This window comes from Heptranchias perlo, chromosome 6 (assembly GCF_035084215.1).
Source record: "Heptranchias perlo isolate sHepPer1 chromosome 6, sHepPer1.hap1, whole genome shotgun sequence".
Taxonomy (NCBI): Eukaryota; Metazoa; Chordata; class Chondrichthyes; order Hexanchiformes; family Hexanchidae; genus Heptranchias; species Heptranchias perlo.
Genome location: NC_090330.1, coordinates 50,794,129 through 50,819,988, shown reverse-complemented (window position 1 = coordinate 50,819,988; position 25,860 = coordinate 50,794,129). Strand labels below are relative to the sequence as shown.

Genomic DNA, 25,860 nt, shown 5'->3' with positions numbered 1-25,860 from the left:
GATCTATCTTTCTTTGGTGCAAAGTGGATGTCCTCACACTTTCCCCCATCTGCTACAGTTTTGCCCTCTCTCTTAATCTATCGATGTCCCTTTGCAACTTTCTGCACCCATCTACACTACTTACTGTGCCACCTAACTTAGTGTTGTCAGCAAATTTTGATATACAACTCTCTATTCCTTCATCTAAGTCATTGATAAATATAATGAAAAGCTGAGGCCCCAGTATAGATCCCTGGGGGACACCACTGGTCATATCCTGCCAATTATCCCGACTCTGTTTCCTACCTCCTAACCAATTCCCTACGCATGTCAATAGGTTGCCTCCTATTCCATGAGCTCTCATTTTTGCTAACAGTTGCTTGTGTGGAAACTTATCGAATGTGTTCTGAAAGTCCATATAAATAACATTCCCTTACCTACCACATCAATAACCTCCTCAAAAAATTCAACTAGATTAGCTGACATGACTTATCCTTTACAAATCCATGTTGGCTCTCTAATCAGTTCATATTTATTGAACTGCTCAGTCACTCTGGTCCCTAATAACAGATTCTAGTAACTTCACAACAGATGTTAGGCTAATAGATCCCTATAAGTAGAATCCACAGTATTCAGATTTCAGTTATAACCTTGGCAGTGCTGATGCTTATTCAATGTAAGAGGATACAAAAATCTGATCTTAAAACTGAAAGGGGAGAGGAGAAATGATGAAGTATAGTTACTGTTGCCAGGAAAGGATTGGAAAGGACTAGAAAATTATCAGAATTAAATAGTAGTGAATAAATGTGCATATTTCTACTGCAACTCAGAGAATTGATCATGTCAATATCTGTTCAATCTGAGTTTTTTTTGAAACTGTAATCTCTGAATTATTAACAGGATTTACTATTTCTGAACATATTTTTGCTGCCCCATATACTGGCAAATTAGAGACCATGCATTTGCTTAATTTTTTAAAAGATGTATCCCCCATTGCACTGTGCAGATGCATAAAGGTAGAGTAATTGTGCAGACCTGCTACATTTATCTTTCCCTCTTCTCCAGTAACTCATGCAGAGCAAGTTGTGGACATGTTTAACTTGTATTTAAACGAGTAGATACATATTGGTTCTAGCAAATGAAACAACAAAAAAGATGTAAGGAAAGCATGACATCTTAACTGCCAGGAATATGAGCCCCATTAAGACGTTCATTTTTATCCTCATGTACTCATCCGTTTTCAGAGAAGCAGACGTGGTGATGTGATGTAGGACAGGGGGTGGATTTGAAGTGTATCTGCTTCTTGCTGTTGTTTTCAATGGGATTGGACTGTTTACAGACAAACTGTGGGTTTTGTTTTTCTCCTGTTGATTTTCCTCTCTTTATGCTTTAAGATTAAAGAGATCTTTAATTCTGCCCCCCCTCCCCCCACCTCCAGAGACATGAAGGTAAGTTGTAGCATTTAAATTATTGTCTAAGCTCAACATACAAACTGCTCCAGCTGACTGGCTGTCAAATTAGAATGCTAATTCATTTTTAATCTTCAGGTACATATAAAACCATAGGGTAGAAATGACTTTTGGCGATGTTATCATACAAACACATAACATTCTTGTGTTAAATTCATTTCTCCACTATTTTAATACAGGTCTTAACCTATTTTAAATAAAGTTTTTTTTTCATTCATTCATGGGATGTGGGCGCGCTGGCAAGGTCAGCGTTTATTGCCCATCCATAATTGCCCTTGAGAAGGTGGTGGTGAGCCGCTTACTTGAACCGCTGCGGTCCATGTGGTGAAGGTTCTCCCATAGTACTACTAGGTAGGGAGTTCCAGGATTTTGACCTAGCGACGATGAAGGAACAGCGATATATTTCCAAGTCAAGATGGTGTGTGACTTGGAGGGGAATGTGCAGGTGGTGTTCCCATGTGCCTGCTGCCCTTTTTCTTCTAGGTGGTAGAGGTTGCGGAATTAGAAAGTGCTGTCAAAGAAGCCTTGGCGAGTTGCTGCAGTGCATCCTGTAGATGGTACACACTGCAGCCACGGTGCGCTGGTGGTGGAGGGAGTGAACGTTTAAGGTGGTGGATGGGGTGCCAGTCAAGTGGGCTGCTTTGTCCTGGATGGTGTCGAGCTTCTTGAGTGTTGTTGGAGCTGCAGTCATCCAAGCAAGTGGAGAGTATTCCATCACATCCTGATTAATGGCGAATGGAGGTTAATGCCTCCAGTAAGATAGCAGGGATAAATTCATTAGAAAAGGGAATAGTGCCAAAGATCTCGCAGACAGCTAATGTTATTCCTATATTTAAATATAGGAGATAGAACAACTCCAGGGAACTATAGACATGTCAGCTTAAAGACAGTGATAGGAAATGATAATGGAACCTTTACTCAAAGATGTAATAGAAAAACATCTAGAAACCGAAAATATAATAAAGAATAGTCAGCATGGATTTCAAAAGGGAAGGACGTGTTTCACCAACCTTATTGAATTCTTTGGAGAAGTAACAGTAGATAAGGATAATGAAGTAGATGTAATATACTTGGGTTTTCAAAAGGCCTTCAATAAGGTATCGCATAGTAGACTCATTACTGAGGTCAGAGCAAGTGGAATCAGGGGACAAGTAGCAGAATGGAAAGCAAGCTGGCTACAAAACAGAAAACAGAGTATGGGTTAAAGGTATTTACTCAGTCTGGCGGAAGGTGGGAAGTGGTATTCCACAAGAATCGGTGCTGGGATCACTTGTTCACAATTTACATAAACTATTTGGAGTCGGAAGTACAATTTCAAAATTTGTGGATGATCACAAATTGGGAGGTGTTAATACTGAGGAAGCCTGTGACAAAATACAAGAAAACATTACTAAACTTGCAGAATGGACATGTAAATGGCAAATGAATTTCAATACAGATAATTGTGAGGTGGTGCATTTTGGTAGTGAGGAAAATGGAGGCCACAAACTCCTTAGAAAATAAGAGTCTAAATGGAGAGGAGGAGCAAAGGGATCTAGGGGTGCAGATTCACAATTCATTAAAAGTAGCACCACAGGTTAACAAGGCCATAAAAAATGCAAACAAAGAACAAGAGTTCATTTCTAGATGTTGAGAAGTTATGTTAAACTTGTATAGAAGCTTGGTTAGACCACAGACTACTATGCACAGTTCTCATCTCCATATTACAAAAAGGAGGCACTGGAGAAGGTGCAAAAAAGATTCACAAGGATGATACCAGAACTGAGAGGTTATATCGATCAGGAAAGACTGAACAAGCTGAGGCTTTTTTCTCTAGAAAAGAGAAGGCTGAGAGGTGACCTGTTAGAGGTCTTTTAAATTATGAAGGGGTACGATAGGGTAGACGTAGAGAAGATATTTCCATTGGTGGTTTAGTCCAAAACTAGAGGTATTAAATATAAGATCGTCACTACTAAATCCAATAGGGAATTCAGGAGAAATTTCTTTACCCAGAGAGTGGTTAGAATGTGGAACTTGCTACCACATGGAGTAGATAAGAACGCGAGAGAGAAAGGAATAGAAGGATATGCTGTTGGGCCTAGATTAAGTAGGGTGGGAGGAGGCTCATGTGGAGCATAAACACCAGCATAGACCAGTTGGGCCGAGTGGCCTGTTTCTGTTGTCTAAGTTCTATGTAAATTTCATACAAGTGTGTTAAACATTAACTATTATATTGCCAATAATAATTGCTGCTCTTGCATATTTCTAAAGAATGTTAATTTTATTTGTTACTTTCAGCTGTTTTATTTTAGTAATGATTATAACTCTGGAATTGATAGCCTATCCGTTGTCTTACTGCAAATTTACAAAACAATTGCATTTTTAGTTTTCTCCAATTTTATGTTGACTTGATTTGATACAGGATATAAAATGAATGTCTGTCACGATGCAGATTTACTCCCTATGTATTTAATTGATGTTCATTCTAGGATTGTACTCATCAAGGGCGTATATAACAAACTGAGATGTTCTTCTATCTTTTACAGGGTTTGTTTCCACCAGGTCAAGGAGCCACTATTGGAGTTGACTTTATGATTAAAACCGTTGATATAAATGGAGAAAAAGTGAAGGTACTGTATTACCAAATGTCTATCCATATTATTTGTAACAAATCTATAACTTAAAAACAAAAACACAAAATATAGTACCTGATATAAAAAAATTTATATGGTAGCATTGTATGCAGTTCAGTAGAAAAGCAGTGTTCACCACTGAGATCCAAAGGGCTTTACAAGTGGGTTCAGATTTATTATTTTAATTTTCTTATTTTTGTTTCACCGGTTAGATTATTCACAATCACGAAGGTGAAGGTTAAAATCTACAAAAAGTAAGAGATGAAGAGAAAGCAGAGTAGAGACAAAAATGGAAATCTTTTGGCAGAGATGTTAAATGAGTGCCATGCCTTGATTTTTACAAAAGTGGGTGATAGTGGAAATATAAGGGCACAAGAGGAAGAGATTGAGCAGTTGAGGATAACTATAGATAAGAAAGTAGCATGGAAAAGGTTGGTGGAACTCCCCTGGTACAAATAACACTATAGGGCCCTGATGGCCTGCTTCCGAGGATACTGAGAGCAGTCAGAGAATAAATAACAGAAGTTGTAATCACAATCTTTCAAACATTATTGGATATGAAAGTTGTACCAGAGGACTAGAAGGTTTCTAAATTAACACCTCTGCTCAAGAAATGCGAAAGTGATTCATCTGATTTATCAGTCAGTCTAACATTGTAGCGGGTAAGATTCCAGAGGGCATTATATGGAATAAAATGAATACTTACTTAGAAAGACATGGTTAATTAAGGCAGCCAGAATGGGCAATGGGGAAAGAAACCGAGTTGGGAGAAGGATATGGGAGAGGGCAAGGGGAGCGGGTGGATGAGGATGGATATTCTTGAGGGGGGGGGGGGGGAGGGGATAGGGAGAAGAATGGGGAACAAAGGCAGGAAAACTATTTCAACACTGGCCAACTCAGTAGAAGTGGGCTGGGCCAGCAAACTAGTTCAGCAGGGGAGAGAAAGGGAATGCTAACTGGCAAACTGTTTTGAGTCGGGTGGGGGAAGCCAATCAGGGAATCTCAGTGGGGGAAGAGAGGGGCCAGGGAAGGAGGATCTCACTTTGTTACAGGTCTCCAACAAACGCACTCAGCTTATTAGTTGCAACATTGTGCAAGTGGATTGGCAGTACGTAGTTTGGAGAAACCTCCAGGATCCGAGGGAAGGGTGGGATGGCAAGAAAGGCAGAGCGGCAAACTAATCAAAGTTGCGGAGAAGCCAATTGGCACACTGGATACTGGGTATCGCAAGAATGGCTGAGCAGCCAACAAGGGGGAGCCAGGGAAGTGGTTAATGGGTGGGGCCAGGGACCTGGGTGGGAAGAAAGGCCACCCAAGGCGGATAAAGGGTCCCTGGCTGACAGCAGAAGTGGAAGCATCAGGAGCCAGCAGACTGGAGTAGCATGCTGCTAGGATTGCAGGGGACAGCAAATTCTCCTGTGTAGACAAGAAATAAAATGTTTATAACTAAGAATAAAAGCAGAAATGTTATATTTAAAGTTTTTAAGTAAACTTAATTGAGAAGATAAATTATTTTCGAAGAACCAACATGACATCTGAGCTGGCAGAAACAGTTCAGAAATCTCGTTTAGGCACATAGTGGTCAAATTGTGCAATCCTCCCATTAAAATTATGGACATAGGAAATTATAATGGGGGAGAAAATTGTCACAAAATGTGTGACAAACATGACAACAGGCAGTCAAGAGGAACAGATAGGAAATATGCACATATGTTAAGATATAGACACCCAAGATAAAGGGCTTTAGTTATGAGGAGGAAGTATAGAAACATCTTTTCACTAGAACCGTTTCTGTGCTGCAGATTCCAAGTAATTCTGTGTAAAGTAATGGGTATTTTTTCACCCCCAAACTGCTTTTTAAAAAAAATTGTTAGTATGCTATTACACTATGAAAATGCAACCGCAGTGTTTGTTTTCACAGTTAATAGTGGTGCAGAGTGTTCCTGTAAATGCTATATGGTATCTTTAGAAAATGACCTGCTGACCATGTCATGCACACACATGTATTTGATGCTTCAGCTATTTTTATTTTCATGTTTCCCTGTGTCAACAGTGCCTGATTATGTTGAAATGAATCCATTGTGTGTAGTCTTTTTTGTTTTAAAATGTTTGACTAATAACTCTATATTGAATGGCAATAAACTAACAATTTTTAAAACTTTTTATATCATCTCTGATACACATACAGCCTATTCCTCTTCAGTTTCTTAATTTGATTATCTGTAAATTGAAATTGTGCAAAAAAAAAACCTCCCCTGCTGTTTTATTAAAATTGTTTAATTTGTGCTGCTGGATAGTTTGAATTTTGAGCAAAAACAGTTTTGAATTAACAGGAATGATTGCAGAATAACTTCACACCACTACTGACGTTACAACTAAGTTCTCTTGTTAGGTGATGCTCCGATCCAACATCTGCACACCGTAGCATTTTGGTAGTTGTGTATAGTACAAAAGATTATTCAGTTTCATTGTGTGTGGTAGAGCTAACATTCAGGCCTATAAAGTGTAAGGATGCAGGTTCAATTTTCACCCTGCCAATGAGTTCCTGATCTCAAACAGCCATGCTGTGCATGGTGACACTGAGAGAATATCAGGTGTCTCCTATAAGGGAGGGGGTGAAAGCGAGAAAAACAATGCGAGTTGAAGAGGGTGTGGTTTAAGATCTGTGGCTCAAAATTAAATGCAAAAAAATTATGTCCTTTTTTGAGATTAGTGCCAAGAATTTAGTGCTTTAGAGTATAGGAAATAGTAGTATTTAAAAACAAAAGTAAAAATGAAACATAGATTCTGCTTATCTTTTGAATTGGGTAATCCTGAAATTGCATACTATAAACTAACTTTCTTTTTAATATATTAGAGTTGACCAGGTTAATCAGTTAGCCAGGGAATGAAAAATTAATAAGGCAAAAAGATATCAGTTTTTAAAAAATGTTCTGTTGCTACTCTTGAAAATCTGGGTTTACCGAGGGTAGCTGTTATTCATCTCCACAGTCAGTTTGGGTGTTTGAACACACTAGGTCTTTTGACTTGGTTACAAACTGTGATTTCAGTGCTTTCAGGCTCCACTTTAATTTCTGGGAGTTCTGTGACATTGCATTCTAATTGATGTCTGGTTAAGAATTACACCGTTCAAAGAAATTAACTGGTTAAAAAATAGTGAAAGGTTAGTCACTGGTTAGAAAAAGTTTAATAGTAGCATGGTGCTGAAACAAGCAGCGCCACAGATTAATTTGATGCAGGTTTGCACCCTACACACTGAATTTTTCATTTCAGCTTTGCCATAGAGATGTGATAAACCATGTGCATCCTCGCAAGAAAGAGAGTATCTGAGGGAGATTCATTCTGGGCAGCAATCCTGCAACTGCAAATATCCAGTTATAAAATGGCATTTTAACCCACCTTAGGGCACTGATACTGCCCTGGTCAATGTCACCAATTACATTTTATGTGACACAGACCATGCCATATTGCCCCTCTTTGGAGTCTTCGATTTCTCTGCCAGCTTCAACATTGTTGACCACACTGTTCTCTTCTGCCTCTTCTCTGTTGTCCATCTTTCATGGCTTTGCACTCGCTTGATTCCATTCATATCTGTCTCAATGCACCTACCGTGCTTTCTTGAACGACTTCCCTCCTGTGCTCTAGAGCCCTATCCTTGGTCCTCTCATTTACCATCTATGTGTTAACACATCCAATCGCACCAAAGTCTACTTATCTGCCGTTATTATCATCTCCAAAGCCATTGCTGTCTTATCTGACTGGTTGTCTAACATAGAATCCTAGATGAGCCAAAATTTCCTTCAGCTCAATATTGGCAAAACTAAAGAAATCCTCTTTGGTTCACATTAGTACTTGGGTGCCTCTGACTCCAGCTCCATCGATCAATTTGGATACCTAATTCGGCCTGAACCAAGTGGTACACAGGATACCAGTGTTCTGCTGAACCATGAGCTGTCCTTGCCCCATGTCTAGTCAATCATCAAGACTGCATTTTTGCACCTCTAACATTGCCTGTGAGCACCCCATCTCCTCCCTCTGCTGCCAAAACCCTGGTCCACAACTTCATTAGTTGAAAGATTGATTTAGGAAGATAGGAACAGGAGTAGGCCATTCAGCCCCTTGTGCCTGCTCTGCCATTTGATAAGATCATGGCTGATCTGTGATCTAGCTCCATATACCTGCCTTTGGCCCATATCCCTTAATACCTTTGGTTGCCAAAAAGCTATCTATCTCACATTTAAATTTAGCAATTGAGCTAGTATCAATTGCCATTTGCGGAAGAGAGTTCCAAACTTCTATCACCCTTTGTGTGTAGAAATGTTTTCTAATCTCACTCCTGAAAGGTCTGGCTCTAATTTTTAGACTGTGCTCCCTACTCCTAAAATCCCCAACCAGCGGAAATAGTTTCTCTCTATCCACCCTATCCGTTCCCCTTAATATCTTATAAACTTCGATCAGATCACCACTTAACCTTCTAAACTCTAGAGAATACAACCCCAATTTGTGTAATCTCTCCTTGTAACTTAACCCTTGAAGTCCTGAATACTCTCCTCACCTGGTTTTACTCTTTCACTCTTCACCAACTTCAGTTAATCCAGAACTCTGTGGCCTATGATCTCTTTGGCACAAAGTCCTGCCTGCCCATTATTCCTGTCTTTGAATAGGTAAAAGAGGAACTTGCATGGGCAGTTCCATGTAGTCGGGCATTTGGAGGATGATGTGTTCAACTGTATCAAAGGCTGCAGAGAGGTCAGGAGGGATAATGCACCATAGTTAGTCCGCAGAATGTTGTTTGTGACTTTGGTTAGGGCATTCTCAGTAAAGAAGAGTGTTTTTGAGAAACTTGTGCAAGTGTCAGGTCCTGTATGACCACATGCTGGTCATGAGACTGTTGTATCACTACTTATTGGAGAACAGAATGCTCTGTTTCACAGATCACATTCCTTTGGTAATCTGAAAGCAGAACCAAACAAACTCTGAGCCAAAAAGCCCTTGTCGCTTAGTTTAGTGTATTTTTTTAAAGTAAAGCCTGTTCCAATTTCATTTTTAATTTTTTTCCTCTTCTAAATCATTCCTTCCCACTTGACAAATTGTGATTGATCACTGACTGTACAAGGTGTGTTAGGTTAAAGCAGCCATACTTCATACCTATGTTCTCAAGACCTCCAGTGAACAGCTCTTTAGAGTGCGTATCTGCTTTAACCTAACAGGCAGGAGCTAAAATCTTGTTTTACCAAGATATCAAAATAGAATAGTGTTGAGCTGAATGTTTCCCCAGTTTGCTGACTGTAAGGGTCTTAGTGAAATGTGTTTGTGCAGTCTTAATCTAGTTCCTAATCGGCATGGGCCTACAGTATAAAACTATTCTGAATTTGGCATTAATTGGCAATCTCAAGGAGAGAGGCCACCAGATGCTTGGTGGGAAATGGAAGAATGTCACACTGGTGCAGTGGGAGACGCTCTTCTGATGTGACTGAGATGTGGTGTTTGGGCAGAGCAGAGGGAGCTTTACTCTCCATCTGTGTGTGCTATACCCGAGTTGGGGGTGTTTGCTGTTGGATATCTAAATGGCAAAAGTTCCATTCCCCAATATTAACACCCTCACCTTGATGAGCGCATTTTTTTTAAACAAAAAAGTAGAATGATGCATGTTTCCACCTCGCCTCCCCATCATCTGGATTTTCAATGCTGCCATTCTGCCTGTATCTTGAGACCTGAAGCTTTGCATATGGGAAGCTTTGTGTGATACAAACACATTTACGTGAAAAAAGTACCATGTATATAATTCTCCTGAAATTAATAGCAAATGTTACACTGTAATATACACAGGGTTAAAGACATCATTAACTATGTTTGCTGAGTGGATTTCTAATAAAGATGAGATTTCAGTATTTCTCTCTGCAATGTGCTTTTTATTGTGAAGAAATGGTGAAATTAATGAAAGGCTTGTTTAGCGCTCTACGATGGATGCAGCTTCCTGCTTTTTAACTGTTTTTGGCACAAGTTGATGCCTTGTGTACAAAACTCATATTGCACCTGGGATTAGAATGATTGACATCTCTGGGAAAAGATGAGGGAAAATTGAAGCTGCTGTTGAAGGGTCCGGAGAATGAACGGGGCAGGTAAATAAGAGTAAGAGGAAAGTTCATTTTAAGAAATATGCACAAATATCTGTTGGCATGAAATCTCACTTTGAATTAGAGGATGGTCCCATGACACCACAGAACTGTTTGGCGCTAATTTCACAGTGAACGCAAGATTTTCTCAAAACTAAACCCAACATAACAAAGACCCCCATCTCCATTAATGATTTTTAAAACGTATGACTTTTTTTTTAAAAAGGATATCTTGAGGTGCTATTGCTTGAGTCTTTTCATGCCAATGCTGAAAGGGTGGGTCACCTGCTCCCAGGTCTCCACTAGTGTTGCTCTGAGACCAGCTGCTAGTGTAGGTACTTAAAAATGATCACGGTGAATATTTTCTTCTGATTTTCCAGTTTCTCTCAATTTCTGATATATAATCTCAATCTCTCTCTATCTCTCTCTCTCTCTCTCTCTCTCTCTCTCTCTCTCTCTCTCTCTCTCTCTCACATTATACTGGGTCGGTGGGCATGACTGCCTGCTCATCGGGTTTGGCAAAATTTTTGGAATGAATCTACTGTCCCCGCTAGGGAATTGCCAGTTCCTTCACTGAATTTGGATTTGTTACTGGAAAACTGGGAATTAAACTTCAGAAATTTTCAGTGTGCTAAAATAGTTCAAACACTGAGGGCAGCACTGCTGCTTTATAATATAACATCAAGACTTTTTCATAGCTTCTTACAATGCAACTGTTGAAGTGTCCCACCTTATGATGCAGTACATTGGAGTTTCAGTATTCTATAATGCCACTGAAGAAAGCCAGCTTTAGTAGACAACTCTCAAATGCTTACGTATTGGGGTTGATTTTAACTTGCCAATGTTAATGGCCTCAAAATGGGGTTGGAAGACTTGTGCTCCAGTAATGCTGACGATTGGCCCACTGTCACTTTCACGGGGGCCTACCACAGGGCAGCCGAAGCGTCTGCTTGTTTCAGGCAGTAGACCCTATTTAATATGCAAATTGGGGTCCTATGATGTCTGGACATTATCTTGCTGCTGGTGAGACTGATCTGATAACTCATTTAGCACACTTTTTAAAACACAATCTTGACAGGCCATTTTTGAACAGAATCAGAGAGAGACTATAAACTGGCTGATAACTGGTTCCAATGTCTGGTTTTGAACAATGTTGGTCCCACCTCCAGAGTGGACATTGGGATCTGGAAGGTCACAAGAATGTTGATTAAAGTATTTAAGCTTAAAAAGAAATAAAAATTAGTTTAGGATATACTGGTAAAAAGTGATAGTGAAGAAAAGAGAATTGAGTGTTGTAGTGGATTCAGCACTAGCCTTTCATCTCTGTGAACTTGGTTCATCCCTAATGGGATCAAATTCTCTTTTGCTGGCTGTAGGGGTCCTATCTGAAATTAGTATAAATTGCCTCAATCCAATTCCTAATGGACATGGACTACAAAACAAAACTGACCCTAATTTGGCACTAATTGGCAATAATACTCAAAGGCCTAAGGATGTCAGGTGTGAGAAATGGAAAAACTGGTGTAATAGGGGGTGCTTTTCTGATGAGAAAATATTGCAAAAAGGACAACAGGACATGCAGAACTTGGCTGAGAGCTAGGGGAACCTCTGTAAAGTGAATTAAAGTGAGGGCACCTCAGGGACTCTAAAGTGCAGCCTTCTGGTCAGAAGTGAAATCCTTCACAACCTTAGCAATCAGACTGACTGGCTGTAGTTTAGCTCAATATGGTTATTCTCGTCAAATTAATTTCAAGTTTTAGGTATAGATTGTGAAAGCTGTCTATAGATTTTTGAACAACATGTTTTTTAATGTAAAGGAACCTTGTGTAGCTAATAAAATGTATTATAATTTCTGTGATTCCCTTCTTTGGCATCAAATTGCCCTCTGTTTATTGCCAAATGCTGATCTTTTTCATTACAGGCGTAACCACTTTAGTCTTTTTAATAAATGCAAATAATGTATTGATAGTGTGCCTGAAAAGCTTAAACTTGTCAAAATGCAATATTTCACTGACGAACTGAGCAGCCCTATTGGATTTTGTTTTACTAATGTGTAGACTTTGGAGCTTCATAAATAGAAGACTGCTTAAGGCTATATTTTTCTCTTCCTGTGTTTTCCTCCCATCCAAGTTTTTAATGTGCATCATGGGTATTGGGGCCATGCTGAGGGATTGAACATTTTTTGTTCAGCATGTCGTGTATTTCAGTGTAGCAGTATTTTATGTTTTGACTCCTTGGCATTTATCCTCATCTCTTTTTTTTCTCTCCTCTTTGTCCCCCTCCCCCTCCCCACATGTATTCCCGATGCCTGACCTCTACAAAATTGCACAAGAGCACAGTAACACAAACTGTAAGCAATATGTGCAGGGAATTTTAAACTACCAGATTGCTACAAGAATGATTAATTCAAAGCAGAATAAATGAATAACAAATTTAAACAGTTTGTTCCGCTACAAAGAGACAATTATTTGGCATTCTTGTTGGTGAGAAACCTACTTCGGTAGTAACAGACAACACCAGGAAGGAAAGAAAGAAGAGAACACAGCTTACACAGTATTCTGATGCAATTGTGAGAAGAAAACCTTGTATTGATTTGGAAAGCTATCTTCTGCCTTGATTTTTAGAACCTACTACTTACCAGCACTCTTTCATCTTCAGACCATGATTTCCAACAAGAAGCAAAAAATTCTCAGACCAACCAAGACATTTTCTGCTAGAAAATTAGTCAAAATATTTTGATTAGATCCTGGTTTTGTAAGTTTTTCAAGCAAATTGATATTGTGTAGCCACATCACTCACTAACGCGCTGCATCGAATTGGTACAATGTAGTAGGTTTTTCCCCACAGTGAGCTCCCAAGCCCATTGGTAGAGCTATCAAACAGAGGCCAGGAGCTGTTTCTATATCGAGAGGAAATACTGATGGTCGAGTCCTCTCCTGCACTTTCTGGCACCTGGTTAGAGAGTGGGATTGGTAAAGGTCATCTACACCTCCTTTCAAATGAGGAATGATGCATGGCCCGGAGAGAACATAGAATAACTTAGAAATTAACCATTTGCCAAAATAATTAGTATTATAAATTGTAAACAATTTTACAACACCAAGTTATAGTCCAGCAATTTTATTTTAAATTCACAAGCTTTCGGAGGCTTCCTCCTTCGTCAGGTAAATGTTCAGGAGCTCCTTGAAGCCTACGCATTTATACTTCACAGAACAATACATGGTGTTTACAGACTGCCCCTGCAACTGCCCGTTGCCAAGGCAATCACCGTGTTCAGACAGAGAGGTGTCACCTGCAGAACCCCCGAATACACATTCAACAAAAAAACAAACAGGAAAAAAAAACAGAGAGGCAGAAACATCCGGAAGGCAGAGAAAGCCAGCAAATGACCCATTATATTAAAAACAGATAACATTTGTTCGCTGGTGGGGTAACGTGTAGCGTGATATGAACCCAAGATCCCGGTTGAGGCCGTCCTCATGGGTGCGGAACTTGGCTATCAATTTCTGCTCGACGATTTTGCGTTGTCGTGTGTCTCGAAGGCCGCCTTGGAGTACGCTTACCCGAAGGTCGGTGGATGAATGTCCATGACTGCTGAAGTGTTCCCCGACTGGGAGGGAACCCTCCTGTTTGGCGATTGTTGCGCGGTGTCCGTTCATCCGTTGTCGCAGCGTCTGCATGGTCTCGCCAATGTACCATGCTCTGGGGCATCCTTTCCTGCAACGTATGAGGTAGACAACGTTGGCCGAGTCACAGGAGTATGAACCATGCACCTGGTGGGTGGTGTCCTCTCGTGTGATGGTGGTATCTGTGTCGATGATCTGGCATGTCTTGCAGAGGTTACCGTGGCAGGGTTGTGTGGTGTCGTGGACGCTGTTCTCTTGAAAGCTAGGTAATTTGCTGCGAACGATGGTCTGTTTGAGGTTGGGTGGCTGTTTAAAGGCGAGTAGTGGAGGTGTGGGGATGGCCATAGTGAGGTGTTTGTCCTCATTGATGACATGTTGAAGGCTGCGGAGAACATGGCGTAGTTTCTCCGCTCCGGGGAAGTACTGGACGACAAAGGGTACTCTGTTGGTTGCGTCCCGTGTTGGTCTCCTGAGGAGGTCTATGCGATTTTTTGCTGTGGCCCGTCGGAACATAGCAGACCAGCTACGTTATACCGCCAAACAGACGAGGCAACGGAACTACGCTGCCTACATGAAAACCAAGAGCAGGAAGCTTGAGAAACTCGGCATCACCACCAGCAACGACCAAGCTTCCCCTGGTACCACGGTTGCAACCACAGGGAAGTCTATTGTCAATTTATCCGACCACACCCTTCAAGCAGACGAAATCGAAGTTCTCAGCCGAGGGCTCAATTTCTGCCCCACTACCAAAATGGATCCCACTAGTCTCGCGGCGGACACAGAGGAATTCATCAGGAGAATGAGGCTCCGGGAATTCTACCACAAACCCCAAGATTTCAGCAGCGAACCCAATGAGACAATCGACGATCCGGAACAGCAGACAGAGGGATCCGCGGTACAGCAACCGAAGAGGAAAGAGTCAAACTGGACTCCTCCGGAGGGTCGCTGCCCTCAGCTGGACATGTATGCTCAAGCTGTCAGGAAATGCGTCAATGCCAGATTCATCAGCCGCACTCAGAAGACAGTCCAGAATATCACCCGAGCACAACGCAACGCCATCGACGCTCTCAAGACCAACCGCAACATCGTCATCAAACCAGCGGACAAAGGAGGAGCCATAGTCATACAGAACAGAACAGACTATTGCAAAGAAGCATACCGACAACTGGACAACCAGGAACACTACAGACGGTTACCCGCAGATCCGACCAAAGAACACACCCACCAGCTCAACAAACTGATCAAGACCTTCGATCCAGACCTTCAAAGCATCCTATGCACTCTCATCCCACGTGATCCCCGCGTGGGAGACTTCTACTGCCTCCCAAAGATACACAAAGCCAACACACCCGGACGTCCCATCGTATCAGGCAACGGAACCCTGTGTGAGAACCTCTCTGGATACATCGAGGGCATCCTGAAACCCATCGTACAGGGAACCCCCAGCTTCTGTCGCGACACTACAGACTTCCTACAAAAACTCAGTACCCACGGACCAGTTGAACCAGGAACACTTCTCACCACGATGGACGTCTCGGCACTATACACCAGTATCCCCCACGATGACGGCATCGCTGCGACAGCATCAATACTCAACACCAACAACAGCCAATCTCCGGAAGCCATCCTACAACTCATCCGCTTCATCCTGGATCACAATGTCTTCACCTTCGATAACCAGTTCTTTACCCAAACACACGGAACAGCCATGGGGACCAAATTCGCACCCCAATACGCCAACATTTTCATGCACAAGTTCGAGCAGGACTTCTTCACTGCACAAGACCTCCAACCAACACTATACACCAGATACATCGACGACATTTTCTTTCTATGGACCCACGGCAAGGAATCACTAAAGAGACTACACGATAGCATCAACAAGTTCCAGCCCACCATCAAGCTCACCATGGACTACTCCTCAGAATCAGTTTCTTTCTTGGACACACGAATCTCCATCAAAGACGGGCACCTCAGCACCTCACTCTACCGCAAGCCCACGGACAACCTCACGATGCTCCACTTTTCCAGCTTCCACCCTAACCACGTCAAAGAGGCCATCCCCTATGGACAGGCCCTGCGAATACACAGGGTCTGCTCAGACGAGGAGGAACGCGATGGACACCTACAGACGCTGAAAGACGCCCTAGTAAGAACGGGATATGACGCTCGACTCATCGATCGACAGTTCCGACGGGCCACAGCAAAAAATCGCATAGACCTCCTCAGGAGACCAACACGGGACGCAACCAACAGAGTACCCTTTGTCGTCCAGTACTTCCCCGGAGCGGAGAAACTACGCCATGTTCTCCGCAGCCTTCAACATGTCATCAATGAGGACAAACACCTCACTATGGCCATCCCCACACCTCCACTACTCGCCTTTAAACAGCCACCCAACCTCAAACAGACCATCGTTCGCAGCAAATTACCTAGCTTTCAAGAGAACAGCGTCCACGACACCACACAACCCTGCCACGGTAACCTCTGCAAGACATGCCAGATCATCGACACAGATACCACCATCACACGAGAGGACACCACCCACCAGGTGCATGGTTCATACTCCTGTGACTCGGCCAACGTTGTCTACCTCATACGTTGCAGGAAAGGATGCCCCAGAGCATGGTACATTGGCGAGACCATGCAGACGCTGCGACAACGGATGAACGGACACCGCGCAACAATCGCCAAACAGGAGGGTTCCCTCCCAGTCGGGGAACACTTCAGCAGTCATGGACATTCATCCACCGACCTTCGGGTAAGCGTACTCCAAGGCGGCCTTCGAGACACACGACAACGCAAAATCGTCGAGCAGAAATTGATAGCCAAGTTCCGCACCCATGAGGACGGCCTCAACCGGGATCTTGGGTTCATATCACGCTACACGTTACCCCACCAGCGAACAAATGTTATCTGTTTTTAATATAATGGGTCATTTGCTGGCTTTCTCTGCCTTCCGGATGTTTCTGCCTCTCTGTTTTTTTTTCCTGTTTGTTTTTTTGTTGAATGTGTATTCGGGGGTTCTGCAGGTGACACCTCTCTGTCTGAACACGGTGATTGCCTTGGCAACGGGCAGTTGCAGGGGCAGTCTGTAAACACCATGTATTGTTCTGTGAAGTATAAATGCGTAGGCTTCAAGGAGCTCCTGAACATTTACCTGACGAAGGAGGAAGCCTCCGAAAGCTTGTGAATTTAAAATAAAATTGCTGGACTATAACTTGGTGTTGTAAAATTGTTTACAATTGTCAACCCCAGTCCATCACCGGCATCTCCACATCATAGTATTATAAACACAGCTGTATTTAGTCAGCAGTCAACTTTACTTTTTTTTGTTGTTTCAGTCAATATGGAAAATAGAGGTGGGAGATAAAATGATCCTTGGTTTGAGCAAAGAGGCAGTTTAAATTTACATAACTTTCTCTGCCTATTCTTTTTTCCCCACTGGGTATAACTAATGGGGAGCCCAGGTTGCGTGTCTGTGACTTTTTTCAATATGTGCTGCTGATGGATAAGGTTCTCTGCTGTCAGTGTATACTCAGAAAATTATCCCCTTAAGTGTCAACTTGGCTCAGTGGTAGCACTGTTACCCTGAGTCAGAACGTTGTGGATTCAAACCCCAGCCTGGGACCAGAAAACAAAATCTAGGCTGACACTCGAGAGCAGTAATGAGAGAGTGCTGCATTGTCAGAAGTGCTGTCTTTCAGCTCAGATGTTTAAATCTCTCCAGTCAGGTTTTCGTCTTTGTCACAACACTGAAATGGCCTTAACCAACATCACAAATGATATCCACTGTGACTGTGGTGCATTATCCCTCCTTGCAACCTTTAACACTGTGGCTCACACCATCCTCCTCCAATGCCTTAGAACATAAGAACATAAGAAATTGGAGCAGGAGTAGGCCAATCGGCCCCTCGAGCCTGCTCCGCCATTCAATAAGATCATGGCTGATCTGATCCCAACCACAAATCGAAAGAACACAAGAAGTCGGAGCAGGACCCGGCCACATAGCCCCTGGGCCCTCTCCGCCACCCACAGGGCATTGACCGATCCGAACTCAGCTTCATGTCCAATTTCCTGCCCGCTCCCCATAACCCCTAATTCCCTTTACTTCTAGGAAACTGTCTATTTCTGTTTTAAATTTATCTAATGATGTAGCTTCCACAGCTTCCTGGGGCAGCAAATTCCACAGACCTACCACCCTCTGAGTGAAGAAGTTTCTCCTCATCTCAGTTTTGAAAGAGCAGCCCCTTATTCTAAGATTATGCCCCCTAGTTCTAGTTTCACCCATCTTTGGGAACATCCTTACTGCATCCACCCGATCAAGACCCTTCACAATCTTATATGTTTCAATAAGATCGCCTCTCATTCTTCTGAACTCCAATGAGTAGAGTCCCAATCTACTCCACCTCTCCTCATATGTCCGCCCCCTCATCCCCGGGATTAACCGAGTGAACCTTCTTTGTACTGCCTCGAGAGCAAGTATGTCTTTTCTTAAGTATGGAGACCAAAACTGTATGCAGTATTCCAGGTGCGGTCTCACCAATACCTTATATAACTGCAGCAATACCTCCTTGTTTTTATATTCTATCCCCCTAGCAATAAAAGCCAACATTCCGTTGGCTTTCTTGATCACCTGCTGCACCTGCATACCAACTTTTTGATTTTCTTGCACTAGGACCCCCAGATCCCTTTGTACTGCAGTACTTTCCAGTCTCTCGCCATTGTCCAGCTCAGTGGGATTTCCTGCTTGGTTCTGTTCTTACCTATCTGACCATAGCGAGAGTATCTCCAGCAATTAATTCTCTTCCTGCCCCGCACTGTTATCTGCGGATCTGTCCTTGGCCCACTCATCTTCCTCATCTACATGCTGCCTTTTTTTTTTATTCGTTCATGGGATGTGGACGTCGCTGGCGAGGTTGGCATTTATTGCCCACCCCTAATTACCCTTGAGAAGGTGGTGGTGAGCCGCCGCCTTGAACCGCTGCAGTCCGTGTGGTGAAGGTTCTCCCACAGCGCTGTCTGGAAGGGAGTTCCAGGATTTTGACCCAGCGACGATGAAGGAACGGTGATATATTTCCAAATCGGGATTGTGTGTGACTTGGAGGGGAACGTGCAGGTGGTGTTGTTCCCATGTACCTGCTCTTGTCCTTCTGGGTGGTAGAGGTCACGGGTTTGAGAGGTGCTGTCGAAGAAGCCTTGGCGAGTTGCTGCAGTGCATCCTGTAGATGGTACACGCTGCAGCCACTGTCCGCCGGTGGTGAAGGGAGTGAATGTTTAGGGTGGGGTGCCAATCAAGCGGGCTGCTTTGTCCTGGATGGTGTTGAGCTTCTTGAGTGTTGTTGGAGCTGCACTCATCCAGGCAAGTGGAGAATATTCCATCACACTCCTGACTTATGCCTTGTAGATGGTGGAAAGGCTTTGGGGAGACAGGAGGTGAGTCACTCGCTGCAGAATACCCAGCCTCTGACCTGCTCTTGTAGCCACATCATCCATAGACTTTGGGTCAGCTTCCACATGTACATTCTACCTCTCTCAAACCCCTCCACTGCCTCTGTGTTGTCAGACTGCTTATCTGATATCCAATCTTCAATGATCTGTAATTTCCTCCAGTTAAACATTGGGAAGACCAAAGCCATCGTCTTTGATCCCAGCCACAAACTCCGTAACCTCGCCACCGATTCCAAGCCCCTCCCTGGCCATTGTCTCAGTTGAACCAGACTGTTTGCAAGCTGAACTTCTGACCCCATATCCATCAAAAGACCAGCTATTTCCATTGTTGCAACATTGCCCGTCTCTGCATCAACCTTATCCATGCCTTTGTCAGCTACAAACTTGACTATTCCTGTACTCTCCTGGCCGACCTCCCATCTGCCATGTTCTGTAAACTTCAAGTCATCTCAAAACTCTGCTGCCCATTTCCTATCCTGCACCAAGTCCCATTCACCCCTCACTCATGTACTTGCTGACCTGCATTGGCTCCCAGTCCCCCAATGCTTCAAGTTTAAAATTCTTATCCTGGTGTTTAAATCCCTTCATGGCCGTTCCCCTCCGTATCTCTAACCTACACCTACTCTACAACCTTCTCCCATGAACTCTCTCTTCCTCTGACTCTGGTGGCTATGCCTTCAACCATGGTGTTGTGGAGTGGTAGGATGAAGACTCAATACTCCACTCTGCTAAGGTGCCATTCTCAGGCACACTGTTGTGGGGAGGTGCTGAGCATAGGTCTGGTAACTCCTAATGGGAGGGAGAATTGGTTGGGGAGTCTTCACTAGTCAATGCTCATGCTGGGAAGGCACAGTATTTCTGTGGGGAGGGGAGACAAGAAGGCAAATACATTTAAAAAAAAAAGAAATTGCTTTTAATATAGTTTGAATCGGCAAAAGAAAATTGAAGAACAATGGGGGTAATTTTAACCTAACCCACCTGGTGAGAAACTGACTGGATGGGTTTGGTTGCCTGTTTTATACCCTATAGCAAAGTCAACAAAGAGTAAAAACGGGCAGCCGACTCCATCCCATCAGTTTCATGACTGGTGGGTTGGGTTAAATTACCCCCAAAGTTTCCAGGTCTTTCTGCAGTGAATCACATTGATCTTTAAATACTTTTTTTTTTGTCTCCTATCTCATAGCTCCAGATTTGGGATACCGCTGGACAAGAACGGTTTCGGTCCATCACGCAGAGCTATTACCGCAGTGCAAATGCCTTAATATTGACCTATGATATCACATGTGAAGAATCTTTCCGCTGTCTTCCCGAATGGCTGAGAGAGATCGAGCAATATGCTAGCAATAAAGTTACCACTGTTTTAGTCGGTAAGTAGCAAGAATATTGAGGGTGAAATTAGTCCGTTTAGCACTTTTTTTTAGGCGCTACGCGTCCAACTAAGCCTCAAATGGGGTACAAGGTGCGTGTGCACACTTCCGTCGGGAAGTGCGCAGGATGCCATTTTAGTAAAGGGGTTTGCACCCCAATGAACGCTGATTTAAAGGGACCGCTGTTATTTTGGAACTCCACACTCCATCCAACGAATTGTCTTAACCTCGCATGGCTGAACATGACTTAAAGGGCATGAAGGGCCTCCATCAGCGCTATTTAAAGGGATCGTGCAGGAGTTACAGGTTTTTTGCTGGATTATTTCTTCTGGGTGCTGGTGCTTTTGTATGTGTTTTTGGAGGTTTCTTATACTTGGATAAAGTTTCAATACTCTATAGGGAGTTCGCTGGCTGGCTGGTAGGCAACAGCAAGGGCACTGGCGGAGTGGCAAGAGCAGGAAAGCTGTCATCCTGAGAGAGGACAGCGGGTTCATGTTCCATGGAGCCACTGCCACTTGCTGCCTCCAGTTATGTGCCACCTTCTCCTGCAAGAAAGAGGGAAATGTGTCAGTGAGTGTCCTGCAAGATGTTTGGGTGATGTGGCTGTCATGGTGGAATAGCTACCAGTGTGTGTAAACTGTGAGTTGTGGGTGTGCAGCTTGCAATAGTGTTAAGTGTGTGAGGGTGAGATAAAGCATATGATTTGAATGGTTGAGTACTGACTGAAAGCAATTGTTATAGGTGGGTGATGGGGGTGTAGTGGAGCACTGGATGAGGCTGGTGGTGCAGTTGGTACAATATGTCACGTGAAGCTTGAACTCACTCACCTTGACAACTTGTTTTAAATCATTGAACTTCTTCCTGCAGTGCATCCATGTTCTTGGAGCTATGTTCCTGGCATTTACTTCTTCCCCTACTTCCTCCCACTCCCTCTGAGCTTATATCTGGAGGGCCACCTGCCTCCCTGCAGATACAGGATGTCCCTCCTTCTCTCCACCTCTTATACCAAGACCTCCAGTGCATCATCAGAGAACCTTGGTGCATGCTCCCTCCCAGGTGCAGCCATTCTTCATAGTATTACAGCACTGAATCACTTCACAAACGACTCCCACCATTTCTTGCAGCCACAATGCACCTCCCCTTTAAGAGGTGCAGGCTGCCTTTAAGAGCGAGCCACTCGTGATATCGGGGGCCCTCTGCTGATGCGTGTAGCCAATCAACAGCGCTACCTGCACTGGCTGCACACAGCAATCATTTTAAAACAGCAGGCAGCCCCAATGTTACGTGCCGCCTGCATCGCTATGAACAGGCGCGGATTAATCGCACACCCCGATCCCTGCGCCCGTTTTCAGGCGTTATCCAATTTAACCCCCATTATGTCGTCTTTAATAAGGCAATAATTGTGAGCCTTTAGTTTTGTTTATTTGTTCTTGGGATGTGGGCAAGGCTGCATTTGTTGCTGTGAGAAGGTGATGATGGGCCATCTGCTTGAGCCGCTGTAGTCCTTTTGATGGTCCCACAATGGAGTTAGGTAGGGAATTCCAGGATTCTGACACATTGCCATTTCTTCATCACTGGATGTCCAAGAGAGGATGGTGTGTGACTTGGAGGTGGTAGTGTTCTCACAACATTGCTGCTTATGTAGGTGGTAGAGATTGCAGGGGAGGGAGGTGTTGTTGAAGTAACTTTGGTGAGCTGCTGCAGTGCATCTTGTATATTGTACATACTGCGGCCACAGTGTGCCGGTGCTGGAGAGGGTGAATATTGAGTCCGGGTACAGAGGTTGAGATTAAGTATTCTATCACACACTCCTTACATGAGTCTTGTAGATGGTGGAGGGGCTTTTGAAGGGTCAGGAGATGAGCCACTCATCGCAGAGTACCTAGCCTCTGTCCTACTTTTGTAGCCACAGGGTTGATATGGCTAGTCCAGTTCAACTTCTGGTCAATGGTGACCCCCCAGAATATTGATAGTGCCGTTAAAGATCATGGGGAGGGCATTCTCTTGTTTGAAATGGTCATTATCTGGCACATATGTGACATGATATGTTACGTGCCACTCATCAGCCCAAGTCTGGATGTTATCCAAGTGCAGCTGCTAGCTGCCATGGGCTGCTTCAATATCAAATGAGTTGTGAATCGAGCTGAACGCTGTGGAATTGTCAGCAGGCCTGCAATCTGTAATGTTGATTCTGGTCTTGGGTTGGTTGGTGTTTGACGGACGTTTTAGACAGCTTGGAAGTGGCAGGTATTCCTCCTTTTATTTCTTAATAGCAAGTTGGACTAGACTGTGGTGTGATGGTATAATAAGGTTGATAAAAGTTCCTCTAAATAGACTGCAGTTCACGTTCCATAACTCCATTGAATTTCCTTTACCTCTGATCCTGCAAGGCCATTCCAGTTTCATGTTTTGATCTGAATACAGTGAATCAGTGGCTGACAGAAAATTGGCCAATGTGTGCAACTATGTTTGCATTTGTTGCCCCGCACTGCGGAAGGAGAAGGTAAGTTGGAGTAAATCCCATTGAAGGTCTTGCCTGGTTTTTCAGAGTAATGTACTTCGATGCTCTCTGAATCTGGAGAGATGGAAATTTTTTTCACTGTTGCTAGAAAATTCCTGCCTGTTAAGAGGCTGGCCCAGTTGTTTTGGGATACTGCAGTAAGAGTTCCAGGATCACTTATTGATATATCAGCTGGAAGTGCCACAGGGAAGGTTGTGCACTATTTCTTACTTGATGCCTGTACTGCCAGCATGAGTGCTTGAATGCATAATGTTGCTCTCGACTGCCCAATAGGGATAGATTAACTGAAATGTAATGGGGAGAAAAAAGAAAGAACTGGGTTGGCAATGGGGATTTCTATTCATGACATAGTCATAATGTTGCTATAATACATGGGAACTGCTTTGATCAAATGTTTGCTTCAGAATTCCATGGTTGAAGGTAGAGAGGCTGACTTTTCTACCACTTTATGTAGGGGACCCTAGGGTCGCTTTTAACTTTTGGGCAGCCAACCAGCGGAGCGCACTAGCAGCCCACCAGTTCCAGGTGCGAAGAGGCCGGAGCCATTTTGAGGCCTGAGCCTTATTAAAATGGAACCGGCAAGCTGCAGATGCCAAAGGGGTGTCCCGATGCAGCTTGCCAGATTCAAGTTGGCCCAATATCAGGCAGCAAGTTAAATCTGGGGGAGGGTGTTGCACTCGCAGTAGTGGGGGGATTCCTGGGGCAGCGGTGGCCCAAATTATTTTGTGTAGCCCGGAGGAACACTCCCCCTTTTCCTTGCCCTGCAAAAATAATTTAAAACTTACCTTTTTAGGGCCTCCAGTTCTACCACCAATGAAACTAGTCTGAGTGTGTACTGCACACTCTGACCAATTACTTAGAATGTACAACACAGAAACAGGCCATTCAGCCCAATATTTCCATGCCGGTGTTTACGCTCCACACGAGCCTCCTCCCTCCCTACTTCATCTAACCCTATCAGCATATCCTTCTATTCCTTTCTCCCTCATGTATTTATCTAGCTTCCCCTTAAATGCATCTATGCTAGTCGCCTAACTACTACTCGTTGTTGTGAGTTCCACTCTCTGGGTAAAGAAGTTTCTCCTGAATTCCTTATTGGATTTATTAGTGACTCTCTTATATTTATGGCCCCTAGTCTGGTCTCCCCCGCAAGTGGAAACATCTTCTCCACGTCTACCCTATCAAACTCTTTCATAATCTTAAAGACCTTTATCAGGTCATCTCAGTCTTCTCTTTTCTACAGAAAAGGCCCCCGGCTGTTTAATTTTTCCTGGTAGGTATAACCTCTCAGTTCCGGTATCATCCTAGTAAATCTTTTTTCCACCTTCTCCAGTGCTTCTATATCCTCTTTTTATAATATGGAGACCAGATGGTGCACAGTACTCCAAGTGTAGTCTGACCAAGGTTCTATAAAAGTTCACCGCTTTTCAATTCTATCCCTCTAGAAATGAATCCCAGTGCTTGGTTTGCTTTTTTTTTATGGCCTTATTAACCTGCGTCGCTACTTTTGGTGATTTACGTATCTGTTCCTCTACCCTGTTTAGTCTCTCTTATTATTCAAGCAGTCTGTGGCCTCCTTATTCTTCCTACCAAAATGTACCACCTCACACTTAACTATATTGAAGTTCATTTGCCAATTATACACTCATTCTGCAAGTTTATTAATGTCTTCCAGTATTTTGTCGCAGTCTCCTCAGAATGAATTATACCCCCCAATTTGGTGTCATTCCCAAATTTTGAAATTGTACTTCAATTCCCGAGTTCAAATCGTTTATGTAAATGGTGGTGAACAACACTGGTCCCAGCACTGATCCTTGTGGAACACCGCTTCCCACTTTTTGCCAGACTGAGTAACTACCTTTAACCCCCACACTTTTTCTATTTTGTAGCCAGCTTGCTATCCATTCAGCCATCTGTCTCCTGACTCCACATGCTCTGACCTTAGTCATGAGTCTACTATGTGGTATCTTATCAAAGGCCTTTTGAAAATCCAAGTATATTATATCTACTGCATTAACCTTGTCTATCCTTTCTGTTACTTCTTCAGAGAATTCAATAAGGTTGGTCAAGCACGAGCTTACTTTTTGAAATCCGTACTGACTATTTATTATATTTTTGGTTTCTACATATTTTTCTATTACATCTTTGAGTAAGGATTCCATTATCTTTCCTACCACTGACATTAAGCTAATTGGTCTATAGTTCCCTGGACTTGTTCTATTTCCCTTTTTAAATATAGGAATCACATTAGCCTAAAATATCAACCTGCCATGTTGAAGCCCTTATGCCTAATATGGCAATCGGGGTCCTATGTATGTCATAGGACCCCAATTTGCATATTAAAAGGGACCTACCACCTGAAACAAGCAGGCACTTTGGCCGCCTAGTGGTAGGCCCCTGTGTAAATGGCAGCATGCCGATTTCAGCAAGTTAAAATCGATCCTTTTGATTTTCATGCTTCCTTGCCAAAAATGCTTCCAACTGTACTCTTCCTCGCCTCCATCCTGCCACTTCCTGAAAAAATGGATTTAAGGAGCTAAGATGACAAAAGGGAAACAAACACACAATCAAAATTGGGGTAAAGAAACCAGATGTAGTAAGTTTAATAGAACAAGCTAACGCCAGTTCTGCATTAAATTAGCACAGGAACAGCATGCTAGTATCATCCCAAACCTTTTCTTCCTATTGTTTGTATTTTCACAATTATGCCTACACTTTC

The 25,860-nt window shown here is 43.2% G+C and overlaps 1 protein-coding gene across 1 annotated transcript in view; it reads left to right on the top strand.

The window, feature by feature from the left end:
• Window positions 1-25,860, top strand: part of rab30 (RAB30, member RAS oncogene family) — an 86,468-nt gene that overhangs the window by 50,800 nt on the left and 9,808 nt on the right. Inside the window, exons 3-4 of the mRNA XM_067986266.1 lie at window positions 3,974-4,057; window positions 20,437-20,620. Coding sequence (XP_067842367.1) covers window positions 3,974-4,057; window positions 20,437-20,620 — 268 coding nt within the window. The remainder of the gene's footprint in view (window positions 1-3,973; window positions 4,058-20,436; window positions 20,621-25,860) is intronic.